The following is a 25919-nucleotide window of genomic DNA, read 5'->3' as shown; positions in this document are numbered from 1 at the left end:
TGGAGCTTTCTAGATATAGAATTTCTGATTTGTGTAGTTTTTCTGAAATGATTGTTACTAGCCGAAACCCGTGGAACATCCACGGAAGGGAGGATGTGGTGTATGGACAGAGTGTACCATTATGGATGGCATAGGGGATTTGCTTGTCCGAGTAAGAGTTAGGAAGAAAGATGAGAATGAAGAGTGCGTATATGAACAACGATCGCCGACACCGGCACAAATGCATGCTCTGGATTGTCCACTCAGTGGATGGCTTGCTTTCGCCTTCGCCTGTCCAATCAGCGGACGGCTTGCTTCGCCTTCGCCCAGCAGACGCCAATACGATGCCGTCGTAAGATGGCGTCGTATCGGCAGTTAATCGGATGCTTTTGGGCCCCAACGTCGGCTAATTCCGATTTTTCGAGTATGGCTGTACGTGATAAACAAAGAGCGCGGTTCGTAGATCGTAAATCCATTAGTGCCATGGGCATCGGGTCACTGGGTGCGGCGTAAAAGGGATAACAAAGTCGAGTCCTTGCGCTATTATTAATATTACTAGCCGAAACGCGTGGAACATCCACGGAAGGGAGGATGTGGTGTTTGGATAGAGTGTACCATTATGGATGGCATAGGGGATTTGCTTGTCCGAGTAAGAGTTAGGAAGAAAGATGAGAATGAAGAGTTCGTATATGAACAACGTATTTATTGCAATCTACTTAAATGACAACGCTACGATATACTTTTGAAAAATGAATGGATTCATAATAGGAATCGGCATAGCACCACTCTGGGATTGTCCACTCAGTGGACGGCTTGCTTTCGCCTTCGCCTGTCCAATCAGCGGACGGCTTGCTTCGCCTTCGCCCAGCAGACGCCAGTAAGATGGCGTCGTATCGGCAGTTAATCGGATGCTTTTGGGCCCCAAACGTCGGCTAATTCAGATTTTTCGAGTATGGCTGTACGTGATAAACAAAGAGCGCGGTTCGTAGATCGTAAATCCATTAGTGCCGTGGGCATCGGGTCACTGGGTGCGGCGTAAAAGGGATAACAAAGTCGAGTCCTTACGCTATTATTATATTGTGGTGCTGCGCACACACGACTCGATTGCCAGAGAGGTAGGCCACAACGCGTTGGTACAACAAAGAGTCTTTATTCAAAGCTCGCACTTCAGCACTGGGCGGGCTCGAGCTTAGAGCCCGCATATATGTCCCGAGGCCACGCCTTGCCCCCGGGCGTGGCCGATCGGCCGATAGGCAGGGCATGCATTACAGTTCCCGGCCTGGACGTTCGCGCCACCTGCTGGTGCGCTGAATTCTTGTCCCTTGTGTCCGCCACACGCGCCCCCCCAGAATTACCGCGCACCTGAAGGGTGAGTTTGCGGGGAAGACAGATGACCCGGCCGAAACGCCCCCTGGCGATGCGTGCAGAGCAGGGGGGTAGCGGGGCTGGGGGGTGCCGGGGGTCTGACCGCCGGGGGGCGGCCTTGGCGCGGAGGCAGAGCTGCTTGCGGGGGGTGGTCCAGATCGAGGTGGGCCGGCTTGAGGCGGTCCACGGAGACACGATCCAGGGCACCGCCGATGTCGATGGTGAAATATTTGTCCCCGGTCTCCAGCACGCGGAAGGGCCCGTCGTACGGGGGCCGTAGCGGTGCCCGGTGGGCGTCGTGCCGGACGAAGACGTACTCCGCCGTGCGAGGCTCCGGGGCGACGTGGGAAGACGGGCAACCGTGGTGTGCCGTCGGCACCGGGGCGAACCTCCGGGCGGTCTCCTGCAGGGTGGAGCACTGTTGCGCCGCGGACCAAGGAGCCGTGGAGTCGGGGATAAATTCGCCCGGTACCCGCAGTGGTTGCCCGAAGACCAGCTCTGCCGAGGACGCACGCAGTTCGTCCTTGGGTGCCGTCCTGAGGGCCAGCAGGACCCAGGGGAGCCTGTCGCCCCAGCTGCCGTCACGGAGGCTGGCCCGGAGCGCGGCCTTCATTGCGCGATGAAAGCGCTCGCACAGGCCATTGGCCTGGGGGTGTTAGGCCATGGTGCGGTGTAGTTTGACACTGAGCCCTTGCACCACCGCGCCCCACAGCTCCGATGTGAACTGGGGGCCGCGGTCGGACGAGATGTCCGAGCGGGCACCGAACCGGGCAACCCAAGTGGCGATGAAGGCGTGCGCCACATCAGCCGCAGACGTCGCCGCCAATGGCACGGCCTCCGGCCACCGTGTGGTGCAGTCCACCATGGTGAGGAGGTGTGTGAACCCTCGCGAGGGGGGCAGAGGTCCCACCAAGTCGACGTGAACGTGGTCGAACCGACGCTCGGGTACCGTAAACGGGGCCAACGGGGCCTGGACCTTTGCGCGCTGGCACGTGAGGCACGTCCTGGCCCAGTCGCGGACGTCCTTCCTGAGGCCATGCCAGACGAACTTCGCCGCGACGAGCTTCTGGGATGCCTCCGTGCCCGGGTGGGACAGGCCGTGGATGGCGTCGAAAAATGGGCGCCGCCAGCCAGCGGGCACGATGGGGCGAGACCGGCCGAGGGAGACGTCGCATAGGAGGGCCGCACCCGCGGCGTCGAACGGCACCTCAGTGACGTGGAGGCCCGTGACGGCGGTCCGCAAGGCCTGGACGCCAGGGTCGGCGGACTGGTCCTCCGCCATCCGGGTATAGTCGACCCCGAGGTGGACCGCATGCACGACGGACCGGGAAAGGCAATCCGCCACCGGGTTGTCTTTACCCGCCACGTGACGGATGTCCGTCGTGTACTCGGACACGGCAGAGAGGTGATGCTGCTGCCATGCCGACCATAGCTCGGCGACCTTGGCCATCGCGAACACAAGGGGCTTGTGGTCGATGAAAGCCGTGAACGGGCGGCCCTCGAGCAGATGGCGGAAGTGCCGGACCGCCAGGTGGAGCCCTAGAAGCTCGCGGTCGAAGGTGCTATAGCGGCGTTCGTGCGGGCGAAGCTGCCGGCTAAAAAACGCCAGCGGCTGCCAAGCACCACGCACCCACTGCTCATGCACCGCGCCCACCGCGTAGTCCGACGCGTCGGTGGTGAGGGCGATCGGTGCATTGGGCGCCGGGTGCGCCAGCATGGTGACGTTGGGCAGGGCCAGCTTTGCGCCCGCAAACGCCATGGCCATCGGCTCCGACCAGGTGACGTCACCTTTGCCTGGCTTGCCCCGGAGGGCCTCATGCAGGGGGCGGAGGAGCTGGGCGACGTGGGGCACGAAGCGGTGGTAAAAATTTACCATGCCCAGGAATTCCTGGAGCCCCTTGACCGTGTGGGGGTGAGGGAAATTCCTGACCGCCTCCACCTTGGCCGGTAAAGGGACGGCCCCATGCCTGGTGATGCGGTGCCCCAAGAAGTCGATGATGGCGACGCCGAAACGGCACTTTGCGGGGTTGATGATTAGGCCATGCTGGCCCAGGCGTTCGAAAAGCGTGTGTAGGTGGAGCAGGTGCTCCTCCCGGGACGCGCTCGCGACTAGGATGTCGTCCAGGTAGACGAAGAGGAAAGGTAAGTCACGCAAGACGCTGTCCATAAGCCGTTGGAACGCCTGGGCCGCATTCTTCAACCCGAAAGGCATTCTCAGGAACTCGAAGAGGCCGAAAGGGGTGATGACGGCCGTCTTCGGGACATCGCCCGGATGTACGGGGACCTGGTGGTAGCCCCGGATGAGCTCCACCTTGGAAAACACGGTCGTGTTGGCCAACCGGGCGGAAAAGTCCTGGATATGCGGGACCGGGTAGCGGTCGGGGGTGGTGGCATCATTGAGCTGGCGGTAGTCCCCGCACGGCCGCCATCCCCTGCCGGGCTTCGGCACAATGTGCAGAGGGGAAGCCCAAGCACTGTTGGAGCGCCGTACGATCCCCAGCCGCTCCAGCGTGGCGAACTCCGCTTTTGCCACCGCGAGCTTCGTGGGTTCGAGTCGGCGTGCCCGGGCGTAGACCGGCGGCCCGACTGTGGGTATATGGTGCTCCACCCCGTGTTTAACGGCCACCGCTGAAAAGGTGGGCCGCGTGAGCGCCAGGAAACTGGCTTGGAGGCGGGTAAAGTCGTCCGCTGCCGGAAGCGTGCAAACTAAACTCGCCGGGACGGAACCTTCCAGCAAGCCGCTTGGCAAGCCGCTCGGTGAGCCGCTCAGTGTGCCGCTCAACGAGCCGCTCAGCAAACAAGCGAGCGAGCTGAAGATTTCGGCCTGGACGAGCCGTCTGCGCTTCACGTCGACCAACAGCCCATTCGCACATAGGAAGTCCGCACCGAGCAGTGCCATTGGCACGCTGGCGGTGACGAACGACCATTGAAAGCGCTGCCCTCCGAACCGCAGTGAGAGGCAATGATTCCCGAATGTGCGGATGGGTGTACCGTTGGCGGCAAGCAAAGCGGGGCCCCGGCCCGCGGTTTGCTTGTCGGATGCGGAGGTGGGGAGGACGCTTACCTGCGCTCCTGTGTCGCAAAGGAAACGGCGCCCGGACAAGGTGTCCGTGATGAACAGGAGGCTGCCGGAATGGCCGATGCTCATGGCCGCAAGTGAGCGCCGGTCGTTTCCCGACCCGTCAAAAGAGCACGGCGGGCGTCACGTTTTAGCCTGGCGGCTGAACCTGGCATGGTAGTAGCACTAGGTTTGCGGCGGTAATGGCCGCGGCGGCCGTGCCGGCGGCGGTGATGGTGGTGGCGGCGTTAGTGGACGGGGCGTAGCAGCGGCCATGAGGGAAGTCGGGAGCGCTGGAGCCTCCGCGCCGGGATCCACTACGGCAGCACCGTACACCGACCGCGTGTCGCAGGCCGCAAAATACTTGTCGGCCTCTCCAGCCAGGGCGCGGGGTTCCTTTATTTTGGAACCGGCCAGCGCGAGGCGTACCTGTGCAGGTAGCTGGCATAGGAAAAGCGCCCGGAATAAGAAATCCGGGGGCTGGTCTCCAAGCAGGGACAGCATGGAATCTATCCGGACGGATGGTCGTGTGTCACCGAGGGCGGGAAGGTCCAGGAGGCAGTCGGCCCGTTCGATCTCCGTGAGCCCGAACGTGGCGATGAGGAGACGTTTGAGCGCCTCGTACTTGTTGTCGCCCGGCGGGCGCCGAAGGATGGACACGACTCGGGCGGCGACCACGTGGTGGTACCGGGTCTCATCCGCCGTTATGCCTCGGAGTTGGAATTGAGCTTCGGCTTGAAAAAACCAAACGTCGGCTTGCGCTTCCCAAAACTCCAGGAGTTTGACTGCGACGGCGTTGGTAGCCATGGCGCGTTCGGTGGTCAGCAACGGCTGAACCAATCGGGGTCACCAGTGTGGTGCTGCGCACACACGACTCGATTGCCAGAGAGGTAGGCCACAAGGCGTTGGTACAACAAAGAGTCTTTATTCAAAGCTCGCACTTCAGCACTGGGCGGGCTCGAGCTTAGAGCCCGCATATATGTCCCGAGGCCACGCCTTGCCCATGGGCGTGGCCGTTCGGCCGATAGGCGGGGCATGCATTACAGTTCCCCGCCTGGACGTTCGCGCCACCTGCTGGTGCGCTGAATTATTGTCCCTTGTGTCCGCCACAATATAGATATATAGATGATCTCCTGAATTAATTAGGCTAATTAACTACAAATAATCCGGAAGAATTCCCGTGACGAAATTTATGTGACGAAAGCATGGTTTTTTACCGTCACACTTGTCGTGTTTTATAATAAAGCAAAAGTGATTTCAAACCTCTGCGCATTGGTAATCTGCCTGAAACGTTCCTTATTCAAAATAATCTGGACACGAGTGTCGTTCCAGGATATTCATAGCTTATAATTTATTATCGAAAATCCGAGGGGAGCGGAGGGGGAGGGGGGGGTGCATCACCTGCAACCCCTGCACCCACCACCCTGGTGAAGAGGAAGGCGTATTTGCCGATCACGGCTGCCTTCATCAGTATCAGAGACAACTATCGTTCAGCGGAGGAAGTGAAGGGGAAACTCCAACCGTGGGTCACGCATTGTGCAATATAACGACAGACAAGGATCGATTGTCGTACATGTATTAACTCACAGGATGCAGGCCCATTTCACGTCCGCGCCATCTGCACTCTGACGTAACTTCCGGTAATGGAAAGAGACCCGTTTGAACACCGGGTTCGTTTGCACATCCATGCATGACACATTGGACTTCCATACATGACACATTGGATCAACACGTTTGTGGAATTTCCTTTCAACGTTCGTCCGACAGATGTCGAACAAAGCTGGATCGTCCTCCATTTTTAATTGAACAAACCTACGTATGCGTCACAAACCATGGATAAGGCGTTATCTGGGCCAGAGGAGACCGGATAAAGTTAATATATTCGGAAAAGTCACTCATTTATCCAGCAGATAAAGTTAGTATATTCGGAAAAGTCACTCATTTATCCAGCAGATAAAGTTAGTATTGTAGCGGTTACCGGAAGCATGACACAATTACCGTGCACCGGCCGATGACGCACCCGACGAGCGGTCACGTGTCCGGACTCGCCCGGGCGTGTCCAGACTTGCCTTTTCTGGGCGAACACTTGCCTTGCATACCATGCCCCGTTGAGAGGCATGACTTACCTATTTTGCATACCACGACCCGCCTGAGAGGCGTGGCTTTTGTGTGTTGAGTTTGCGATATAAATTGCCGGGCAGCTTTCGTGTGCTTTTGAGTTCTTTGGTTTTGAGCTAAATAAATAGCTCGGTGAAACTTCGTTCCTGTGTCGTCCATTTTGTCTGGCTTTATCGTGCGAGCACAGCTCCCACAATTGGTGACCCCTTTCTAAGAACACGGCGATGGAGTCAGCTGCAGCTTTGAAGCTCCCGGGCTTCTGGGCGTCGCACGCGGCCGTTTGGTTTGCCCAAGCGGATTCTCAATTCGCCCTGCGAAAGATTACGAAGGACACGACGCGCTACCACCATGTGGTCTCCGCGCTCACCGCCTCCACCGCTGCCCGGGTCCTGAACTACTCGACCTCCCGGAGCTGGGCGAGGCCCATCCATCCAAACGCATGGACCACATGCTTGCTCTACTCGGCGACCACAGCCCAGATTTCCTCTTCCGCGAGCTGTTCCTCCGGCAGCTACCCGGGCAGGTACGATTTGCTTTGGCTAGCTCGCCCATCACGGACCCTCGCGCCCTGGCCAAGGAGGCCGATAATTTTTTCTCGGCCAGGCGACACGTCGGAGCGGCCGCCTGGGACCCTGGGCCGACCGAGGCAACGCCCGCGCCACGATCGACGCCACCACCGGCCGAGTCCACGCCACTGACGGCAGCGGCCGCCGCGACGCCCCGTCGACCGAACCCGACGCGGCCGCCGGAGCCTCCACCAGAGCGAACCATGTGCTATTACCATGCCAGGTTCGGGCAGAAGGCCAGAACATGCTGCCCACCATGCACTTTCGGCAGGTCGGGAAACAACCAGGCTGGCGCTCGCTGCCTGCCATGAGCGTCGGCCATTCAGGCAGCCTTCTGTTTATGACGGACACGGAGTCCAGGCCGCGTTTTTTGTGTGACACCGGCGCTCAGCTGAGCGTGATACCCGCCTCGGTGCAGGACAAACAGGCAGCGCTATGCGGCCCCGCCTTGGTCACCGCAAACGGTTCCTCCATCCGCACCTTCGGTTCGCGCAGCGTCGCATTCTGCTTCGGGGGCCAGCGCTTCAGGTGGGACTTCATCACGGCGAATGTGCCCATGGCCTTGCTGGGTGCAGATTTTCTTTGTGCGCATGGGCTTTTGGTCGACGTCAAACGGCGTCGGCTCATCAATGCGGAGACCTTCAGCTCGCTCGCTTGCTCATTGAGCGGCTCCGCTCCGACCAAGCTTGCCTGCGTGCTCCCGGCCGTGGACGATTTCACCCGCCTACTCGCCGAGTTTCCCACCCTCACACAGCCGACGTTTTCGGCCGTCGCCGTCAAGCACGGCGTCGAACACCACATCCCGACCACAGGTCCACCGGTCTACGCCAGGGCTCGCCGCCTCGACCCGGCCAAACTCGCCGTGGCGAAGGCAGAATTTGACACGCTGGAACGATTGGGCATTGTGCGGCGCTCGAACAGCATGTGGGCCTCGCCCCTGAACATCGTGCCCAAACAGGGTGGCGGATGGCGACCATGCGGCGATTACCGCCGCCTCAACGATGCCACCACCCCCGACCGGTACCCGATACCACACATACAGGATTTTTCCGCCCGTTTGGCGGGGCGGGTGATCTTTTCCAAGGTCGACCTCATTCGGGGCTACCACCAGCTACCCGTCCGGCCGGCCGACGTGCCGAAGACGGCGGTAATTACACCTTTTGGCCTCTTCGAGTTCCTTTGCATGCCGTTCGGTCTTAAGAACGCGGCCCAGGCCTTCCAGCGGCTGATGCACAGCATGCTGCGCGACCTCACCTTCCTTTTCGTCTACTTGGACGACATTCTCGTCGCCAGCACTTCCCGGGCAGAGCACCTCATCCACCTGCGCACGCTTTTTGAGCGCCCCGGCCAGCACGGCCTTATCATCAACCTGGCGAAATGCCAGTTTGGCGTAACGGCCGTCGACTTCCTGGGGCACCGCATCACGAAGCGCGGGGCCGTCCCGCTGCCTACCAAGGTGGAGGCAGTCACAGGTTTCCCACGCCCCCGCTCCATCAAGGCCCTACAGGAATTTTTGGGGATGGTAAATTTCTACCACCGGTTCGTGCCTTGCGCCGCCCAACTCATGCGCCCCCTGTATGACGCCCTCTGGGGCAAGCCGGCCAAGCACGACGTCGCCTGGACCACAGAGATGGACGCGGCGTTCCCGGGCGCTAAGCTGGCCCTCGCCAACGCGACCATGCTGGCGCACCCGGCGCTCGACGCACCCATCGCCCTCACCACGGACACTTCCGACTACGCGGTGGGTGCCGTGCATGAACAGTGGGTGAACGGGGCTTGGCAACCGCTGGCCTTCTTCAGCCGGCAGCTTCGCCCTAACGAGCGCAAGTATAGCGCTTTCGACCGTGAGCTCCTCGGCCTTTACCTGGCTGTTCGCCATTTCCGCCATCTTTTGAAGGGCCGCCGTTCATGGCGTTTGTGGACCACAAACCCCTGGTCTTCGCTATGGCCAAGGTTACGGAGCCGTGGTTGGCCCGCCAGCAGCGCAACCTCTCCGCCGTGTCCGAATTTACGACGGACATCCGGCACGTCGCGGGCAAGGACAACGCTGTGGTCGATTGCCTCTCCCGGTCCGGGGCGAACGCCGTCCACCTGGGTGTGGACTCCGCCCGCATGGCGGCCGACCAGACTGCCGACCCCATGGTGCAAGCCCTCCGGACAGCGGACACAGGCCTGCGGTTGGCCGACGTCCCCTTCGAGGACACAGGCACAGTTCTCCTGTGCGACGTTTCCCTGGGCCAACCTCGCCCCATTGTGCCCACCGGATGGCAGCGGCACATTTTTGACGCCCTCCACGGCCTTTCCCACCCGGGCCGAAAAGCATCACAGAAGCTCGTGGCAGCAAAGTTCGTCTGGCACGGGCTCCGTAAGGACGTCCGCGACTGGGCCAATGCCTGTGTCACCTGCCAGCGCGCGCAGGTCCACCGGCACACCCAGGCCCCGTTGGCACCATTCGACGTGCCCGCGCGGTGCTTCGACCACGTCAATGTGGACCTGGTGGGACCCCTTCCCTCCTCGCGGGGCTTCACCCACCTCCTCACGATGATGGACAGGACCACCAGGTGGCCGGAGGCCATCCCGCTGGCATCAACAACATCCGCCGACATGGCGCAGGCCTTCATTGGCACTTGGATTGCCCGTTTCGGCGCGCCCTCGGACATCTCCTCCGACAGAGGCCCGCAATTCACCTCCGGGCTTTGGGGCGCGGTCGCCCAGGCCTTGGGGGTCAAGCTTCACTGCACCATGGCCTACTACCTTGAGCCGCTCTCAGAGCCAGCCTCCAGGATGACGGTTGGGCCGACAGGCACCCGTGGGTCCTATTGGGCCTCCAAACGGCCCCTAAAGAGGACCTCCAGGCTTCCACCGCCGAGCTGGTCTATGGCCAGCCACTGCGCATCCCGGGCAAATTCATCCCTGATGCCACCGGCCCCTGGTCCGCGTCTCGCCAACGCTCGGTCCTCCAGGAGGCCGCCAGGAGATTTGCCCCCGTGCCCACGTCCCACCACGGCTGCCCCCAACCCCACGTCCCCCAAGCACTTCGCACTGCGGAGTACGTTTTTATCCGGCACGACGCACACCGGGGACCGCTCCGGCCGCCGTACGATGGATCTTTCCGGGTCCTGAAGAGGGACGACAAGTCATTCATCGTCGACATCGGCGGCAAGCCGGACCGCATCTCCGTGGACCGCCTCAAGCCAGCCCATTTGGACCTTGACCAACCTCCACGGTTGGCCCTTCCTCCACGACGGGGCTGTCCCCCGTCAACCAAGCCCCCGCCCGACCATCCACCGCCACGCCACCGACCACCCCCACACGAATCGCCAGGGGTCGTTTCGGCCGGGTCATCATGACCCCCCTCAAACTGACTCTCCCGGTGCAGGTTAATTCTGGGGGGGCGCATGTAGCGGTTACCGGAAGCATGGCACAATTACCGTGCACCGGCCGATGACGCAACCAGCGAGCGGTCACGTGTCCGGACTCGCCCGGGCATGTCCAGACTTGCCTTTCCCGGGCGAACACTTGCCTTGCATACCACGCCCCGTTGAGAGGCGTGACTTACCTATTTTGCATACCACGCCCCGCCTGAGAGGCGTGGCTTTTGTGTGTTGAGTTTGCGATATAAATTGCCGCCCGTTCGATGGGCAGCTTTAGTGTGCTTTTGAGTTCTTTGGTTTTGAGCTAAATAAATAGCTCGGTGAAACTTCGTTCCTGTGTCGTCCATTTTGTCTGGCTTTATCGTGCGAGCACAGCTCCCACAGTATATTCGGAAAAGTCACTCATTTATCCAGCAGATAAAGTTATTATATTCGGAAAAGTCACTCATTTATCCAGCAGATAAAGTTATTATATTCGGAAAAGTCACTTATTTATCCAGCAGATAAAGTTAGTATATTCGGAAAAGTCACTCATTTATCCAGCAGATAAAGTTAGTATATTCGGAAAAGTCACTCATTTATCCAGCAGATAAAGTTAGTATATTCGGAAAAGTCACTCATAGGTGCAGCAGATAAAGTTAGTATATTCGGAAAAGTCACTCATTTATCCAGCAGATAAAGTTAGTATATTCGGAAAAGTCACTCATTTATCCAGCAGATAAAGTTAGTATATTCGGAAAAGTCACTCATTTGTGCAGCAGATAAAGTTAGTATATTCGGAAAAGTCACTCATTTGTGCAGCAGATAAAGTTAGTATATTCGGAAAAGTCACTCATTTGTGCAGCAGATAAAGTTAGTATATTCGGAAAAGTCACTCATTTATCCAGCAGATAAAGTTAGTATATTCGGAAAAGTCACTCATTTGTGCAGCAGATAAAGTTAGTATATTCGGAAAAGTCACTCATTTATCCAGCAGATAAAGTTAGTATATTCGGAAAAGTCACTCATTTATCCAGCAGATAAAGTTAGTATATTCGGAAAAGTCACTCATTTGTGCAGCAGATAAAGTTAGTATATTCGGAAAAGTCACTCATTTATCCAGCAGATAAAGTTAGTATATTCGGAAAAGTCACTCATTTGTGCAGCAGATAAAGTTAGTATATTCGGAAAAGTCACTCATTTGTGCAGCAGATAAAGTTAGTATATTCGGAAAAGTCACTCATTTGTGCAGCAGATAAAGTTAGTATATTCGGAAAAGTCACTCATTTATCCAGCAGATAAAGTTAGTATATTCGGAAAAGTCACTCATTTGTGCAGCAGATAAAGTTAGTATATTCGGAAAAGTCACTCATTTATCCAGCAGATAAAGTTAGTATATTCGGAAAAGTCACTCATTTATCCAGCAGATAAAGTTAGTATATTCGGAAAAGTCACTCATTTATCCAGCAGATAAAGTTAGTATATTCGGAAAAGTCACTCATTTGTGCAGCAGATAAAGTTAGTATATTCGGAAAAGTCACTCATTTGTGCAGCAGATAAAGTTAGTATATTCGGAAAAGTCACTCATTTGTGCAGTAGATAAAGTTAGTATATTCGGAAAAGTCACTCATTTGTGCAGCAGATAAAGTTAGTATATTCGGAAAAGTCACTCATTTGTGCAGCAGATAAAGTTAGTATATTCGGAAAAGTCACTCATTTGTGCAGCAGATAAAGTTAGTATATTCGGAAAAGTCACTCATTTATCCAGCAGATAAAGTTAGTATATTCGGAAAAGTCACTCATTTATCCAGCAGATAAAGTTAGTATATTCGGAAAAGTCACTCATTTGTGCAGCAGATAAAGTTAGTATATTCGGAAAAGTCACTCATTTGTGCAGCAGATAAAGTTAGTATATTCGGAAAAGTCACTCATTTATCCAGCAGATAAAGTTAGTATATTCGGAAAAGTCACTCATTTATCCAGCAGATAAAGTTAGTATATTCGGAAAAGTCACTCATTTGTGCAGCAGATAAAGTTAGTATATTCAGAAAAGTCACTCATTTATCCAGCAGATAAAGTTAGTATATTCGGAAAAGTCACTCATTTGTGCAGCAGATAAAGTTAGTATATTCGGAAAAGTCACTCAATCGTGCAGCAGATAAAGTTAGTATATTCGGAAAAGTCACTCAATTGTGCAGCAGATAAAGTTAGTATATATTAGGAAAAGTCACTCATTTGTGCAACAGATAAAGTTAGTATATTCGGAAAAGTCACTCATTTGTGCAGCAGATAAAGTTAGTATATATTCGGAAAAGTCACTCATTTGTGCAGCAGATAAAGTTAGTATATTCGGAAAAGTCACTCATTTGTGCACCAGATAAAGTTAGTATATATTCGGAAAAGTCACTCATTTGTGCACCAGATAAAGTTAGTATATTCGGAAAAGTCACTCATTTATCCAGCAGATAAAGTTAGTATATTCGGAAAAGTCACTCATTTATCCAGCAGATAAAGTTAGTATATTCGGAAAAGTCACTCATAGGTGCAGCAGATAAAGTTAGTATATTCGGAAAAGTCACTCATTTATCCAGCAGATAAAGTTAGTATATTCGGAAAAGTCACTCATTTATCCAGCAGATAAAGTTAGTATATTCGGAAAAGTCACTCATTTGTGCAGCAGATAAAGTTAGTATATTCGGAAAAGTCACTCATTTGTGCAGCAGATAAAGTTAGCATATTCGGAAATGTCACTCATTTGTGCAGCAGATAAAGTTAGTATATTCGGAAAAGTCACTCATTTATCCAGCAGATAAAGTTAGTATATTCGGAAAAGTCACTCATTTGTGCAGCAGATAAAGTTAGTATATTCGGAAAAGTCACTCATTTATCCAGCAGATAAAGTTAGTATATTCGGAAAAGTCACTCATTTGTGCAGCAGATAAAGTTAGCATATTCGGAAATGTCACTCATTTATCCAGCAGATAAAGTTAGTATATTCGGAAAAGTCACTCATTTGTGCAGCAGATAAAGTTAGTATATTCGGAAAAGTCACTCATTTATCCAGCAGATAAAGTTAGTATATTCGGAAAAGTCACTCATTTATCCAGCAGATAAAGTTAGTATATTCGGAAAAGTCACTCATTTATCCAGCAGATAAAGTTAGTATATTCGGAAAAGTCACTCATTTGTGCAGCAGATAAAGTTAGTATATTCGGAAAAGTCACTCATTTATCCAGCAGATAAAGTTAGTATATTCGGAAAAGTCACTCATTTATCCAGCAGATAAAGTTAGTATATTCGGAAAAGTCACTCATTTGTGCAGCAGATAAAGTTAGTATATTCGGAAAAGTCACTCATTTGTGCAGCAGATAAAGTTAGTATATTCGGAAAAGTCACTCATTTATCCAGCAGATAAAGTTAGTATATTCGGAAAAGTCACTCGTTTGTGCCGCAGATAAAGTTAGTATATTCGGAAAAGTCACTCATTTGTGCAGCAGATAAAGTTAGTATATTCGGAAAAGTCACTCATTTGTGCAGCAGATAAAGTTAGTATATTCGGAAAAGTCACTCATTTATCCAGCAGATAAAGTTAGTATATTCGGAAAAGTCACTCGTTTGTGCAGCAGATAAAGTTAGTATATTCGGAAAAGTCACTCATTTATCCAGCAGATAAAGTTAGTATATTCGGAAAAGTCACTCATTTATCCAGCAGATAAAGTTAGTATATTCGGAAAAGTCACTCATTTGTGCAGCAGATAAAGTTAGTATATTCGGAAAAGTCACTCATTTATCCAGCAGATAAAGTTAGTATATTCGGAAAAGTCACTCATTAGTGCAGCAGATAAAGTTAGTATATTCGGAAAAGTCACTCATTTGTGCAGCAGATAAACTTAGTATATTCGGAAAAGTCACTCATTTGTGCAGTAGATAAAGTTAGTATATTCGGAAAAGTCACTCAATTGTGCAGCAGATAAAGTTAGTATATTCGGAAAAGTCACTCATTTGTGCAGCAGATAAAGTTAGTATATTCGGAAAAGTCACTCATTTGTGCAGCAGATAAAGTTAGTATATTCGGAAAAGTCACTCATTTATCCAGCAGATAAAGTTAGTATATTCGGAAAAGTCACTCATTTATCCAGCAGATAAAGTTAGTATATTCGGAAAAGTCACTCATTTGTGCAGCAGATAAAGTTAGTATATTCGGAAAAGTCACTCAAATGTGCAGCAGATAAAGTTAGTATATTCGGAAAAGTCACTTATTTATCCAGCAGATAAAGTTAGTATATTCGGAAAAGTCACTTATTTATCCAGCAGATAAAGTTAGTATATTCGGAAAAGTCACTCAATTGTGCAGCAGATAAAGTTAGTATATTCGGAAAAGTCACTCATTTGTGCAGCAGATAAAGTTAGTATATTCGGAAAAGTCACTCATTGGTGCAGCAGATAAAGTTAGTATATTCGGAAAAGTCACTCATTTGTGCAGCAGATAAAGTTAGTATATTCGGAAAAGTCACTTATTTATCCAGCACATAAAGTTAGTATATTCGGAAAAGTCACTCATTTGTGCAGCAGATAAAGTTAGTATATTCGGAAAAGTCACTCATTTATCCAGCAGATAAAGTTAGTATATTCGGAAAAGTCACTCATTTTGTGCAGCAGATAAAGTTAGTATATTCGGAAAAGTCACTCATTTGTGCAGCAGATAAAGTTAGTATATTCGGAAAAGTCACTCATTTGTGCAGCAGATAAAGTTAGTATATTCGGAAAAGTCACTTATTTATCCAGCAGATAAAGTTAGTATATTCGGAAAAGTCACTCATTTGTGCAGCAGATAAAGTTAGTATATTCGGAAAAGTCACTCATTTATCCAGCAGATAAAGTTAGTATATTCGGAAAAGTCACTCATTTATCCAGCAGATAAAGTTAGTATATTCGGAAAAGTCACTCATTTGTGCAGCAGATAAAGTTAGTATATTCAGAAAAGTCACTCATTTATCCAGCAGATAAAGTTAGTATATTCGGAAAAGTCACTCATTTGTGCAGCAGATAAAGTTAGTATATTCGGAAAAGTCACTCAATTGTGCAGCAGATAAAGTTAGTATATTCGGAAAAGTCACTCATTTGTGCAGCAGATAAAGTTAGTATATATTAGGAAAAGTCACTCATTTGTGCAGCAGATAAAGTTAGTATATATTCGGAAAAGTCACTCATTTGTGCAGCAGATAAAGTTAGTATATTCGGAAAAGTCACTCATTTGTGCACCAGATAAAGTTAGTATATATTCGGAAAAGTCACTCATTTGTGCAGCAGATAAAGTTAGTATATATTCGGAAAAGTCACTCATTTGTGCAGCAGATAAAGTTAGTATATTCGGAAAAGTCACTCATTTGTGCAGCAGATAAAGTTAGTATCTTCGGAAAAGTCACTCATTTATCCAGCAGATAAAGTTAGTATATTCGGAAAAGTCACTCATTTGTGCAGCAGATAAAGTTAGTATATTCGGAAAAGTCACTCATTTGTGCAGCAGATAAAGTTATTCAGGCCTTGAACAACAGAACCTATCCTGAGGATAAATTTTATCCACGGGATCGTGTTTATCCGGACTTCTAGCAACCGGGCTCAGGACAACAGTCTCGCCCCCAATAATGATGCAAACCAGCAGCCACGTGCTGTGTACAAAATGTAAATGAATCACCAGGTCGGGAATCAAAGCAAGGCACGACCTCAAACCCAATATCTATCATTTAGATAGTTATGGATGCAATATAGTTTCAATAAGACGACATTTGCTGTCAGCCCATTTTGAGCCCAGCTTAATCATGTAAATGAAGGTGAATTCTGTGGAGGGAAGATGTGCAAACAGCCCTTGTTTACCTCGAGTGGGAGGAAAGTGTGCTTTTCCCTGTGGCCAACATGCAAGCAGGGCAGGTGTGGGAACCGCAGCTGCACCTTGTGCTTGTCACGGAAGTAACGCGCGACCGAGCACTCCACTCGTTGTCCGTTGGCCATTAGCAGAGGGAACCTGAACCGGACATTGAGAACTGTGACACTGCATATCATATTTAACTTGCAAAAGACCATAATTTATAATTCAATGCATTCAAACATTGCAAATTTCTAAATAAAGATATTCCTTCGGGGACGGGCGTGGGAGGGTACTTTGTTTGTAATATACCAATCAAGAAGGCATTTTGTGCCCATTCTCAGGTCTACAGTGAATCACAATGTGTGGACTTGGGCCATATGTATAATCAAGAGGGCATTTTGTGCCCATTCTCAGGTCGACAGTGAATCACAATGTGTGGACTTGGGCCACATGTAGCATCAAGAGGGCATTTTGTGCCCATTCTCAGGTCGACAGTGAATCACAATGTGTGGACTCGGGCCATGTGTATAATCAAGAGGGCATTTTGTGCCCATTCTCAGGTCTACAGTGTATCACAATGTGTGGACTTGGGCCATATGTAGCATCAAGAAGGCATTTTGTGCCCATTCTCAGGTCGACAGTGAATCACAATGTGTGGACTTGGGCCACATGTAGCATCAAGAGGGCATTTTGTGCCCATTCTCAGGTCGACAGTGTATCACAATGTGTGGACTTGGGCCATATGTATAATCAAGAGGGAATTTTGTGCCCATTCTCAGGTCGACAGTGAATCACAATGTGTGGACTTGGGCCATGTGTCGAATCAAGAGGGCATTTTGTGCCCATTCTCAGGTCGACAGTGAATCACAATGTGTGGACTTGGGCCACATGTATAATCAAGAGGGCATTTTGTGCCCATTCTCAGGTCTACAGTGAATCACAATGTGTGGACTTGGGCCACATGTAGCATCAAGAAGGCATTTTGTGCCCATTCTCAGGTCTACAGTGAATCACAATGTGTGGACTTGGGCCATGTGTATAATCAAGAGGGCATTTTGTGCCCATTCTCAGGTCTACAGTGAATCACAATGTGTGGACTTGGGCCATATGTAGCATCAAGAAGGCATTTTGTGCCCATTCTCAGGTCTACAGTGAACCACAATGTGTGGACTTGGGCCACATGTATAATCAAGAGGGCATTTTGTGCCCATTCTCAGGTCTACAGTGAATCACAATGTGTGGACTTGGGCCACATGTAGCATCAAGAAGGCATTTTGTGCCCATTCTCAGGTCTACAGTGAATCACAATGTGTGGACTTGGGCCATGTGTATAATCAAGAGGGCATTTTGTGCCCATTCTCAGGTCGACAGTGAATCACAATGTGTGGACTTGGGCCACATGTAGCATCAAGAGGGCATTTTGTGCCCATTCTCAGGTCGACAGTGAATCACAATGTGTTGACTTGGGCCACATGTATAATCAAGAGGGCATTTTGTGCCCATTCTCAGGTCTACAGTGAATCACAATGTGTGGACTTGGGCCACATGTAGCATCAAGAAGGCATTTTGTGCCCATTCTCAGGTCTACAGTGAATCACAATGTGTGGACTTGGGCCATGTGTATAATCAAGAGGGCATTTTGTGCCCATTCTCAGGTCTACAGTGAATCACAATGTGTGGACTTGGGCCATATGTAGCATCAAGAAGGCATTTTGTGCCCATTCTCAGGTCGACAGTGAATCACAATGTGTGGACTTGGGCCACATATAGCATCAAGAGGGCATTTTGTGCCCATTCTCAGGTCGACAGTGAATCACAATGTGTGGACTTGGGCCACATGTAGCATCAAGAGGGCATTTTGTGCCCATTCTCAGGTCGACAGTGTATCACAATGTGTGGACTTGGGCCATATGTATAATCAAGAGGGCATTTTGTGCCCATTCTCAGGTCGACAGTGAATCACAATGTGTGGACTTGGGCCACATGTATAATCAAGAGGGCATTTTGTGCCCATTCTCAGGTCTACAGTGAATCACAATGTGTGGACTTGGGCCACATGTAGCATCAAGAGGGCATTTTGTGCCCATTCTCAGGTCGACAGTGAATCACAATGTGTGGACTTGGGCCACATGTATAATCAAGAGGGCATTTTGTGCCCATTCTCAGGTCTACAGTGAATCACAATGTGTGGACTTGGGCCACATGTAGCATCAAGAGGGCATTTTGTGCCCATTCTCAGGTCGACAGTGAATCACAATGTGTGGACTTGGGCCATATGTATAATCAAGAGGGCATTTTGTGCCCATTCTCAGGTCTACAGTGAATCACAATGTCTGGACTTGGGCCACATGTAGCATCAAGAGGGCATTTTGTGCCCATTCTCAGGTCGACAGTGAATCACAATGTGTTGACTTGGGCCACATGTATAATCAAGAGGGCATTTTGTGCCCATTCTCAGGTCGACAGTGAATCACAATGTGTGGACTTGGGCCATATGTAGAATCAAGAAGGCATTTTGTGCCCATTCTCAGGTCGACAGTGAATCACAATGTGTGGACTTGGGCCACATGTAGCATCAAGAAGGCATTTTGTGCCCATTCTCAGGTCTACAGTGAATCACAATGTGTGGACTTGGGCCACATGTAGCATCAAGAGGGCATTTTGTGCCCATTCTCAGGTCTACAGTGAATCACAATGTGTGGACTTGGGCCATATGTAGAATCAAGAAGGCATTTTGTGCCCATTCTCAGGTCTACAGTGAATCACAATGTGTGGACTTGGGCCATATGTATAATCAAGAAGGCATTTTGTGCCCATTCTCAGGTCTACAGTGAATCACAATGTGTGGACTTGGGCCACATGTAGCATCAAGAAGGCATTTTGTGCCCATTCTCAGGTCGACAGTGAATCACAATGTGTGGACTTGGGCCATGTGTATAATCAAGAGGGCATTTTGTGCCCATTCTCAGGTCTACAGTGAATCACAATGTGTGGACTTGGGCCATATGTATAATCAAGAAGGCATTTTGTGCCCATTCTCAGGTCTACAGTGAATCACAATGTGTGGACTTGGGCCACATGTAGCATCAAGAAGGCATTTTGTGCCCATTCTCAGGTCGACAGTGAATCACAATGTGTGGACTTGGGCCACATGTAGCATCAAGAAGGCATTTTGTGCCCATTCTCAGGTCGACAGTGAATCACAATGTGTGGACTTGGGCCACATGTAGCATCAAGAAGGCATTTTGTGCCCATTCTCAGGTCGACAGTGAATCACAATGTGTGGACTTGGGCCACATGTAGCATCAAGAGGGCATTTTGTGCCCATTCTCAGGTCGACAGTGTATCACAATGTGTGGACTTGGGCCACATGTAGCATCAAGAGGGCATTTTGTGCCCATTCTCAGGTCGACAGTGAATCACAATGTGTGGACTTGGGCCACATGTATAATCAAGAGGGCATTTTGTGCCCATTCTCAGGTCTACAGTGAATCACAATATGTGGACTTGGGCCACATGTATAATCAAGAGGGCATTTTGTGCCCATTCTCAGGTCGACAGTGTATCACAATGTGTGGACTTGGGCCACATGTAGCATCAAGAAGGCATTTTGTGCCCATTCTCAGGTCTACAGTGAATCACAATGTGTGGACTTGGGCCATATGTATAATCAAGAGGGCATTTTGTGCCCATTCTCAGGTCGACAGTGAATCACAATGTGTGGACTTGGGCCACATGTAGCATCAAGAAGGCATTTTGTGCCCATTCTCAGGTCTACAGTGAATCACAATGTATGGACTTGGGCCACATGTAGCATCAAGAAGGCATTTTGTGCCCATTCTCAGGTCTACAGTGAATCACAATGTATGGACTTGGGCCACATGTAGCATCAAGAGGACATTTTGTGCCCATTCTCAGGTCGACAGTGAATCACAATGTGTGGACTTGGGCCACATGTAGCATCAAGAAGGCATTTTGTGCCCATTCTCAGGTCTACAGTGAATCACAATGTGTGGACTTGGGCCACATGTATAATCAAGAAGGCATTTTGTGCCCATTTTCAGGTCTACAGTGAATCACAATGTGTGGACTTGGGCCACATGTAGCATCAAGAAGGCATTTTGTGCCCATTCTCAGGTCTACAGTGAATCACAATGTGTGGACTTGGGCCACATGTAGCATCAAGAAGGCATTTTGTGCCCATTCTCAGGTCGACAGTGAATCACAATGTGTGGACTTGGGCCATATGTAGCATCAAGAGGGCATTTTCTGCCCATTCTCAGGTCGACAGTGAATCACAATGTGTGGACTTGGGCCATATATAGCATCAAGAAGGCATTTTGTGCCCATTCTCAGGTCGACAGTGAATCACAATGTGTGGACTTGGGCCATATGTATAATCAAGAGGACATTTTGTGCCCATTCTCAGGTCTACAGTGAATCACAATGTGTGGACTTGGGCCATATATAGCATCAAGAGGGCATTTTGTGCCCATTCTCAGGTCGACAGTGAATCACAATGTGTGGACTTGGGCCACATGTATAATCAAGAGGGCATTTTGTGCCCATTCTCAGGTCTACAGTGAATCACAATATGTGGACTTGGGCCACATGTATAATCAAGAGGGCATTTTGTGCCCATTCTCAGGTCGACAGTGTATCACAATGTGTGGACTTGGGCCACATGTAGCATCAAGAAGGCATTTTGTGCCCATTCTCAGGTCTACAGTGAATCACAATGTGTGGACTTGGGCCATATGTATAATCAAGAGGGCATTTTGTGCCCATTCTCAGGTCGACAGTGAATCACAATGTGTGGACTTGGGCCACATGTAGCATCAAGAAGGCATTTTGTGCCCATTCTCAGGTCTACAGTGAATCACAATGTATGGACTTGGGCCACATGTAGCATCAAGAAGGCATTTTGTGCCCATTCTCAGGTCTACAGTGAATCACAATGTATGGACTTGGGCCACATGTAGCATCAAGAGGACATTTTGTGCCCATTCTCAGGTCGACAGTGAATCACAATGTGTGGACTTGGGCCACATGTAGCATCAAGAAGGCATTTTGTGCCCATTCTCAGGTCTACAGTGAATCACAATGTGTGGACTTGGGCCACATGTAGCATCAAGAAGGCATTTTGTGCCCATTCTCAGGTCGACAGTGAATCACAATGTGTGGACTTGGGCCATATGTAGCATCAAGAGGGCATTTTCTGCCCATTCTCAGGTCGACAGTGAATCACAATGTGTGGACTTGGGCCATATATAGCATCAAGAAGGCATTTTGTGCCCATTCTCAGGTCGACAGTGAATCACAATGTGTGGACTTGGGCCATATGTATAATCAAGAGGACATTTTGTGCCCATTCTCAGGTCTACAGTGAATCACAATGTGTGGACTTGGGCCATATATAGCATCAAGAGGGCATTTTGTGCCCATTCTCAGGTCGACAGTGAATCACAATGTGTGGACTTGGGCCATATGTAGCATCAAGAGGGCATTTTGTGCCCATTCTCAGGTCGACAGTGTATCACAATGTGTGGACTTGGGCCATATGTATAATCAAGAGGGAATTTTGTGCCCATTCTCAGGTCGACAGTGAATCACAATGTGTGGACTTGGGCCATGTGTCGAATCAAGAGGGCATTTTGTGCCCATTCTCAGGTCGACAGTGAATCACAATGTGTGGACTTGGGCCATGTGTATAATCAAGAGGGCATTTTGTGCCCATTCTCAGGTCGACAGTGAATCACAATGTGTGGACTTGGGCCACATGTAGCATCAAGAAGGCATTTTGTGCCCATTCTCAGGTCTACAGTGAATCACAATGTGTGGACTTGGGCCATGTGTATAATCAAGAGGGCATTTTGTGCCCATTCTCAGGTCTACAGTGAATCACAATGTGTGGACTTGGGCCACATGTAGCATCAAGAAGGCATTTTGTGCCCATTCTCAGGTCTACAGTGAATCACAATGTGTGGACTTGGGCCATGTGTATAATCAAGAGGGCATTTTGTGCCCATTCTCAGGTCGACAGTGAATCACAATGTGTGGACTTGGGCCACATGTAGCATCAAGAAGGCATTTTGTGCCCATTCTCAGGTCGACAGTGAATCACAATGTGTGGACTTGGGCCACATGTAGCATCAAGAGGGCATTTTGTGCCCATTCTCAGGTCGACAGTGAATCACAATGTGTGGACTTGGGCCATATGTATAATCAAGAGGGAATTTTGTGCCCATTCTCAGGTCGACAGTGAATCACAATGTGTGGACTTGGGCCATGTGTCGAATCAAGAGGGCATTTTGTGCCCATTCTCAGGTCGACAGTGAATCACAATGTGTGGACTTGGGCCACATGTATAATCAAGAGGGCATTTTGTGCCCATTCTCAGGTCTACAGTGAATCACAATGTGTGGACTTGGGCCACATGTAGCATCAAGAAGGCATTTTGTGCCCATTCTCAGGTCTACAGTGAATCACAATGTGTGGACTTGGGCCATGTGTATAATCAAGAGGGCATTTTGTGCCCATTCTCAGGTCGACAGTGAATCACAATGTGTGGACTTGGGCCATATGTAGCATCAAGAAGGCATTTTGTGCCCATTCTCAGGTCGACAGTGAATCACAATGTGTGGACTTGGGCCACATGTAGCATCAAGAGGGCATTTTGTGCCCATTCTCAGGTCGACAGTGAATCACAATGTGTGGACTTGGGCCACATGTAGCATCAAGAGGGCATTTTGTGCCCATTCTCAGGTCGACAGTGTATCACAATGTGTGGACTTGGGCCATATGTATAATCAAGAGGGAATTTTGTGCCCATTCTCAGGTCGACAGTGAATCACAATGTGTGGACTTGGGCCATGTGTCGAATCAAGAGGGCATTTTGTGCCCATTCTCAGGTCGACAGTGAATCACAATGTGTGGACTTGGGCCACATGTATAATCAAGAGGGCATTTTGTGCCCATTCTCAGGTCTACAGTGAATCACAATATGTGGACTTGGGCCACATGTATAATCAAGAGGGCATTTTGTGCCCATTCTCAGGTCGACAGTGTATCACAATGTGTGGACTTGGGCCACATGTAGCATCAAGAAGGCATTTTGTGCCCATTCTCAGGTCTACAGTGAATCACAATGTGTGGACTTGGGCCATATGTATAATCAAGAGGGCATTTTGTGCCCATTCTCAGGTCGACAGTGAATCACAATGTGTGGACTTGGGCCACATGTAGCATCAAGAAGGCATTTTGTGCCCATTCTCAGGTCTACAGTGAATCACAATGTATGGACTTGGGCCACATGTAGCATCAAGAAGGCATTTTGTGCCCATTCTCAGGTCTACAGTGAATCACAATGTATGGACTTGGGCCACATGTAGCATCAAGAGGACATTTTGTGCCCATTCTCAGGTCGACAGTGAATCACAATGTGTGGACTTGGGCCACATGTAGCATCAAGAAGGCATTTTGTGCCCATTCTCAGGTCTACAGTGAATCACAATGTGTGGACTTGGGCCACATGTATAATCAAGAAGGCATTTTGTGCCCATTTTCAGGTCTACAGTGAATCACAATGTGTGGACTTGGGCCACATGTAGCATCAAGAAGGCATTTTGTGCCCATTCTCAGGTCTACAGTGAATCACAATGTGTGGACTTGGGCCACATGTAGCATCAAGAAGGCATTTTGTGCCCATTCTCAGGTCGACAGTGAATCACAATGTGTGGACTTGGGCCATATGTAGCATCAAGAGGGCATTTTCTGCCCATTCTCAGGTCGACAGTGAATCACAATGTGTGGACTTGGGCCATATATAGCATCAAGAAGGCATTTTGTGCCCATTCTCAGGTCGACAGTGAATCACAATGTGTGGACTTGGGCCATATGTATAATCAAGAGGACATTTTGTGCCCATTCTCAGGTCTACAGTGAATCACAATGTGTGGACTTGGGCCATATATAGCATCAAGAGGGCATTTTGTGCCCATTCTCAGGTCGACAGTGAATCACAATGTGTGGACTTGGGCCACATGTATAATCAAGAGGGCATTTTGTGCCCATTCTCAGGTCTACAGTGAATCACAATATGTGGACTTGGGCCACATGTATAATCAAGAGGGCATTTTGTGCCCATTCTCAGGTCGACAGTGTATCACAATGTGTGGACTTGGGCCACATGTAGCATCAAGAAGGCATTTTGTGCCCATTCTCAGGTCTACAGTGAATCACAATGTGTGGACTTGGGCCATATGTATAATCAAGAGGGCATTTTGTGCCCATTCTCAGGTCGACAGTGAATCACAATGTGTGGACTTGGGCCACATGTAGCATCAAGAAGGCATTTTGTGCCCATTCTCAGGTCTACAGTGAATCACAATGTATGGACTTGGGCCACATGTAGCATCAAGAAGGCATTTTGTGCCCATTCTCAGGTCTACAGTGAATCACAATGTATGGACTTGGGCCACATGTAGCATCAAGAGGACATTTTGTGCCCATTCTCAGGTCGACAGTGAATCACAATGTGTGGACTTGGGCCACATGTAGCATCAAGAAGGCATTTTGTGCCCATTCTCAGGTCGACAGTGAATCACAATGTGTGGACTTGGGCCACATGTAGCATCAAGAAGGCATTTTGTGCCCATTCTCAGGTCGACAGTGAATCACAATGTGTGGACTTGGGCCATATGTAGCATCAAGAGGGCATTTTCTGCCCATTCTCAGGTCGACAGTGAATCACAATGTGTGGACTTGGGCCATATATAGCATCAAGAAGGCATTTTGTGCCCATTCTCAGGTCGACAGTGAATCACAATGTGTGGACTTGGGCCATATGTATAATCAAGAGGACATTTTGTGCCCATTCTCAGGTCTACAGTGAATCACAATGTGTGGACTTGGGCCATATATAGCATCAAGAGGGCATTTTGTGCCCATTCTCAGGTCGACAGTGAATCACAATGTGTGGACTTGGGCCATATGTAGCATCAAGAGGGCATTTTGTGCCCATTCTCAGGTCGACAGTGTATCACAATGTGTGGACTTGGGCCATATGTATAATCAAGAGGGAATTTTGTGCCCATTCTCAGGTCGACAGTGAATCACAATGTGTGGACTTGGGCCATGTGTCGAATCAAGAGGGCATTTTGTGCCCATTCTCAGGTCGACAGTGAATCACAATGTGTGGACTTGGGCCATGTGTATAATCAAGAGGGCATTTTGTGCCCATTCTCAGGTCGACAGTGAATCACAATGTGTGGACTTGGGCCACATGTAGCATCAAGAAGGCATTTTGTGCCCATTCTCAGGTCTACAGTGAATCACAATGTGTGGACTTGGGCCATGTGTATAATCAAGAGGGCATTTTGTGCCCATTCTCAGGTCTACAGTGAATCACAATGTGTGGACTTGGGCCACATGTAGCATCAAGAAGGCATTTTGTGCCCATTCTCAGGTCTACAGTGAATCACAATGTGTGGACTTGGGCCATGTGTATAATCAAGAGGGCATTTTGTGCCCATTCTCAGGTCGACAGTGAATCACAATGTGTGGACTTGGGCCACATGTAGCATCAAGAAGGCATTTTGTGCCCATTCTCAGGT

General features: G+C 49.9%; 1 protein-coding gene across 1 annotated transcript in view; it reads right to left on the bottom strand.

Moving 5' to 3' along the window:
• Positions 1–25919, bottom strand: part of LOC137421869 (protein argonaute-1-like) — a 59982-nt gene that overhangs the window by 21573 nt on the left and 12490 nt on the right. The window contains exon 6 of the mRNA XM_078773178.1: positions 16314–16461. Coding sequence (XP_078629304.1) covers positions 16314–16461 — 148 coding nt within the window. The remainder of the gene's footprint in view (positions 1–16313; positions 16462–25919) is intronic.

This window comes from Myxine glutinosa, chromosome 2 (genome assembly GCF_964187855.1).
Source record: "Myxine glutinosa chromosome 2, kmMyxGlut1.1, whole genome shotgun sequence".
Lineage (NCBI taxonomy): Eukaryota > Metazoa > Chordata > Myxini > Myxiniformes > Myxinidae > Myxine > Myxine glutinosa.
This window is presented reverse-complemented; position numbering and strand designations above follow the sequence as displayed.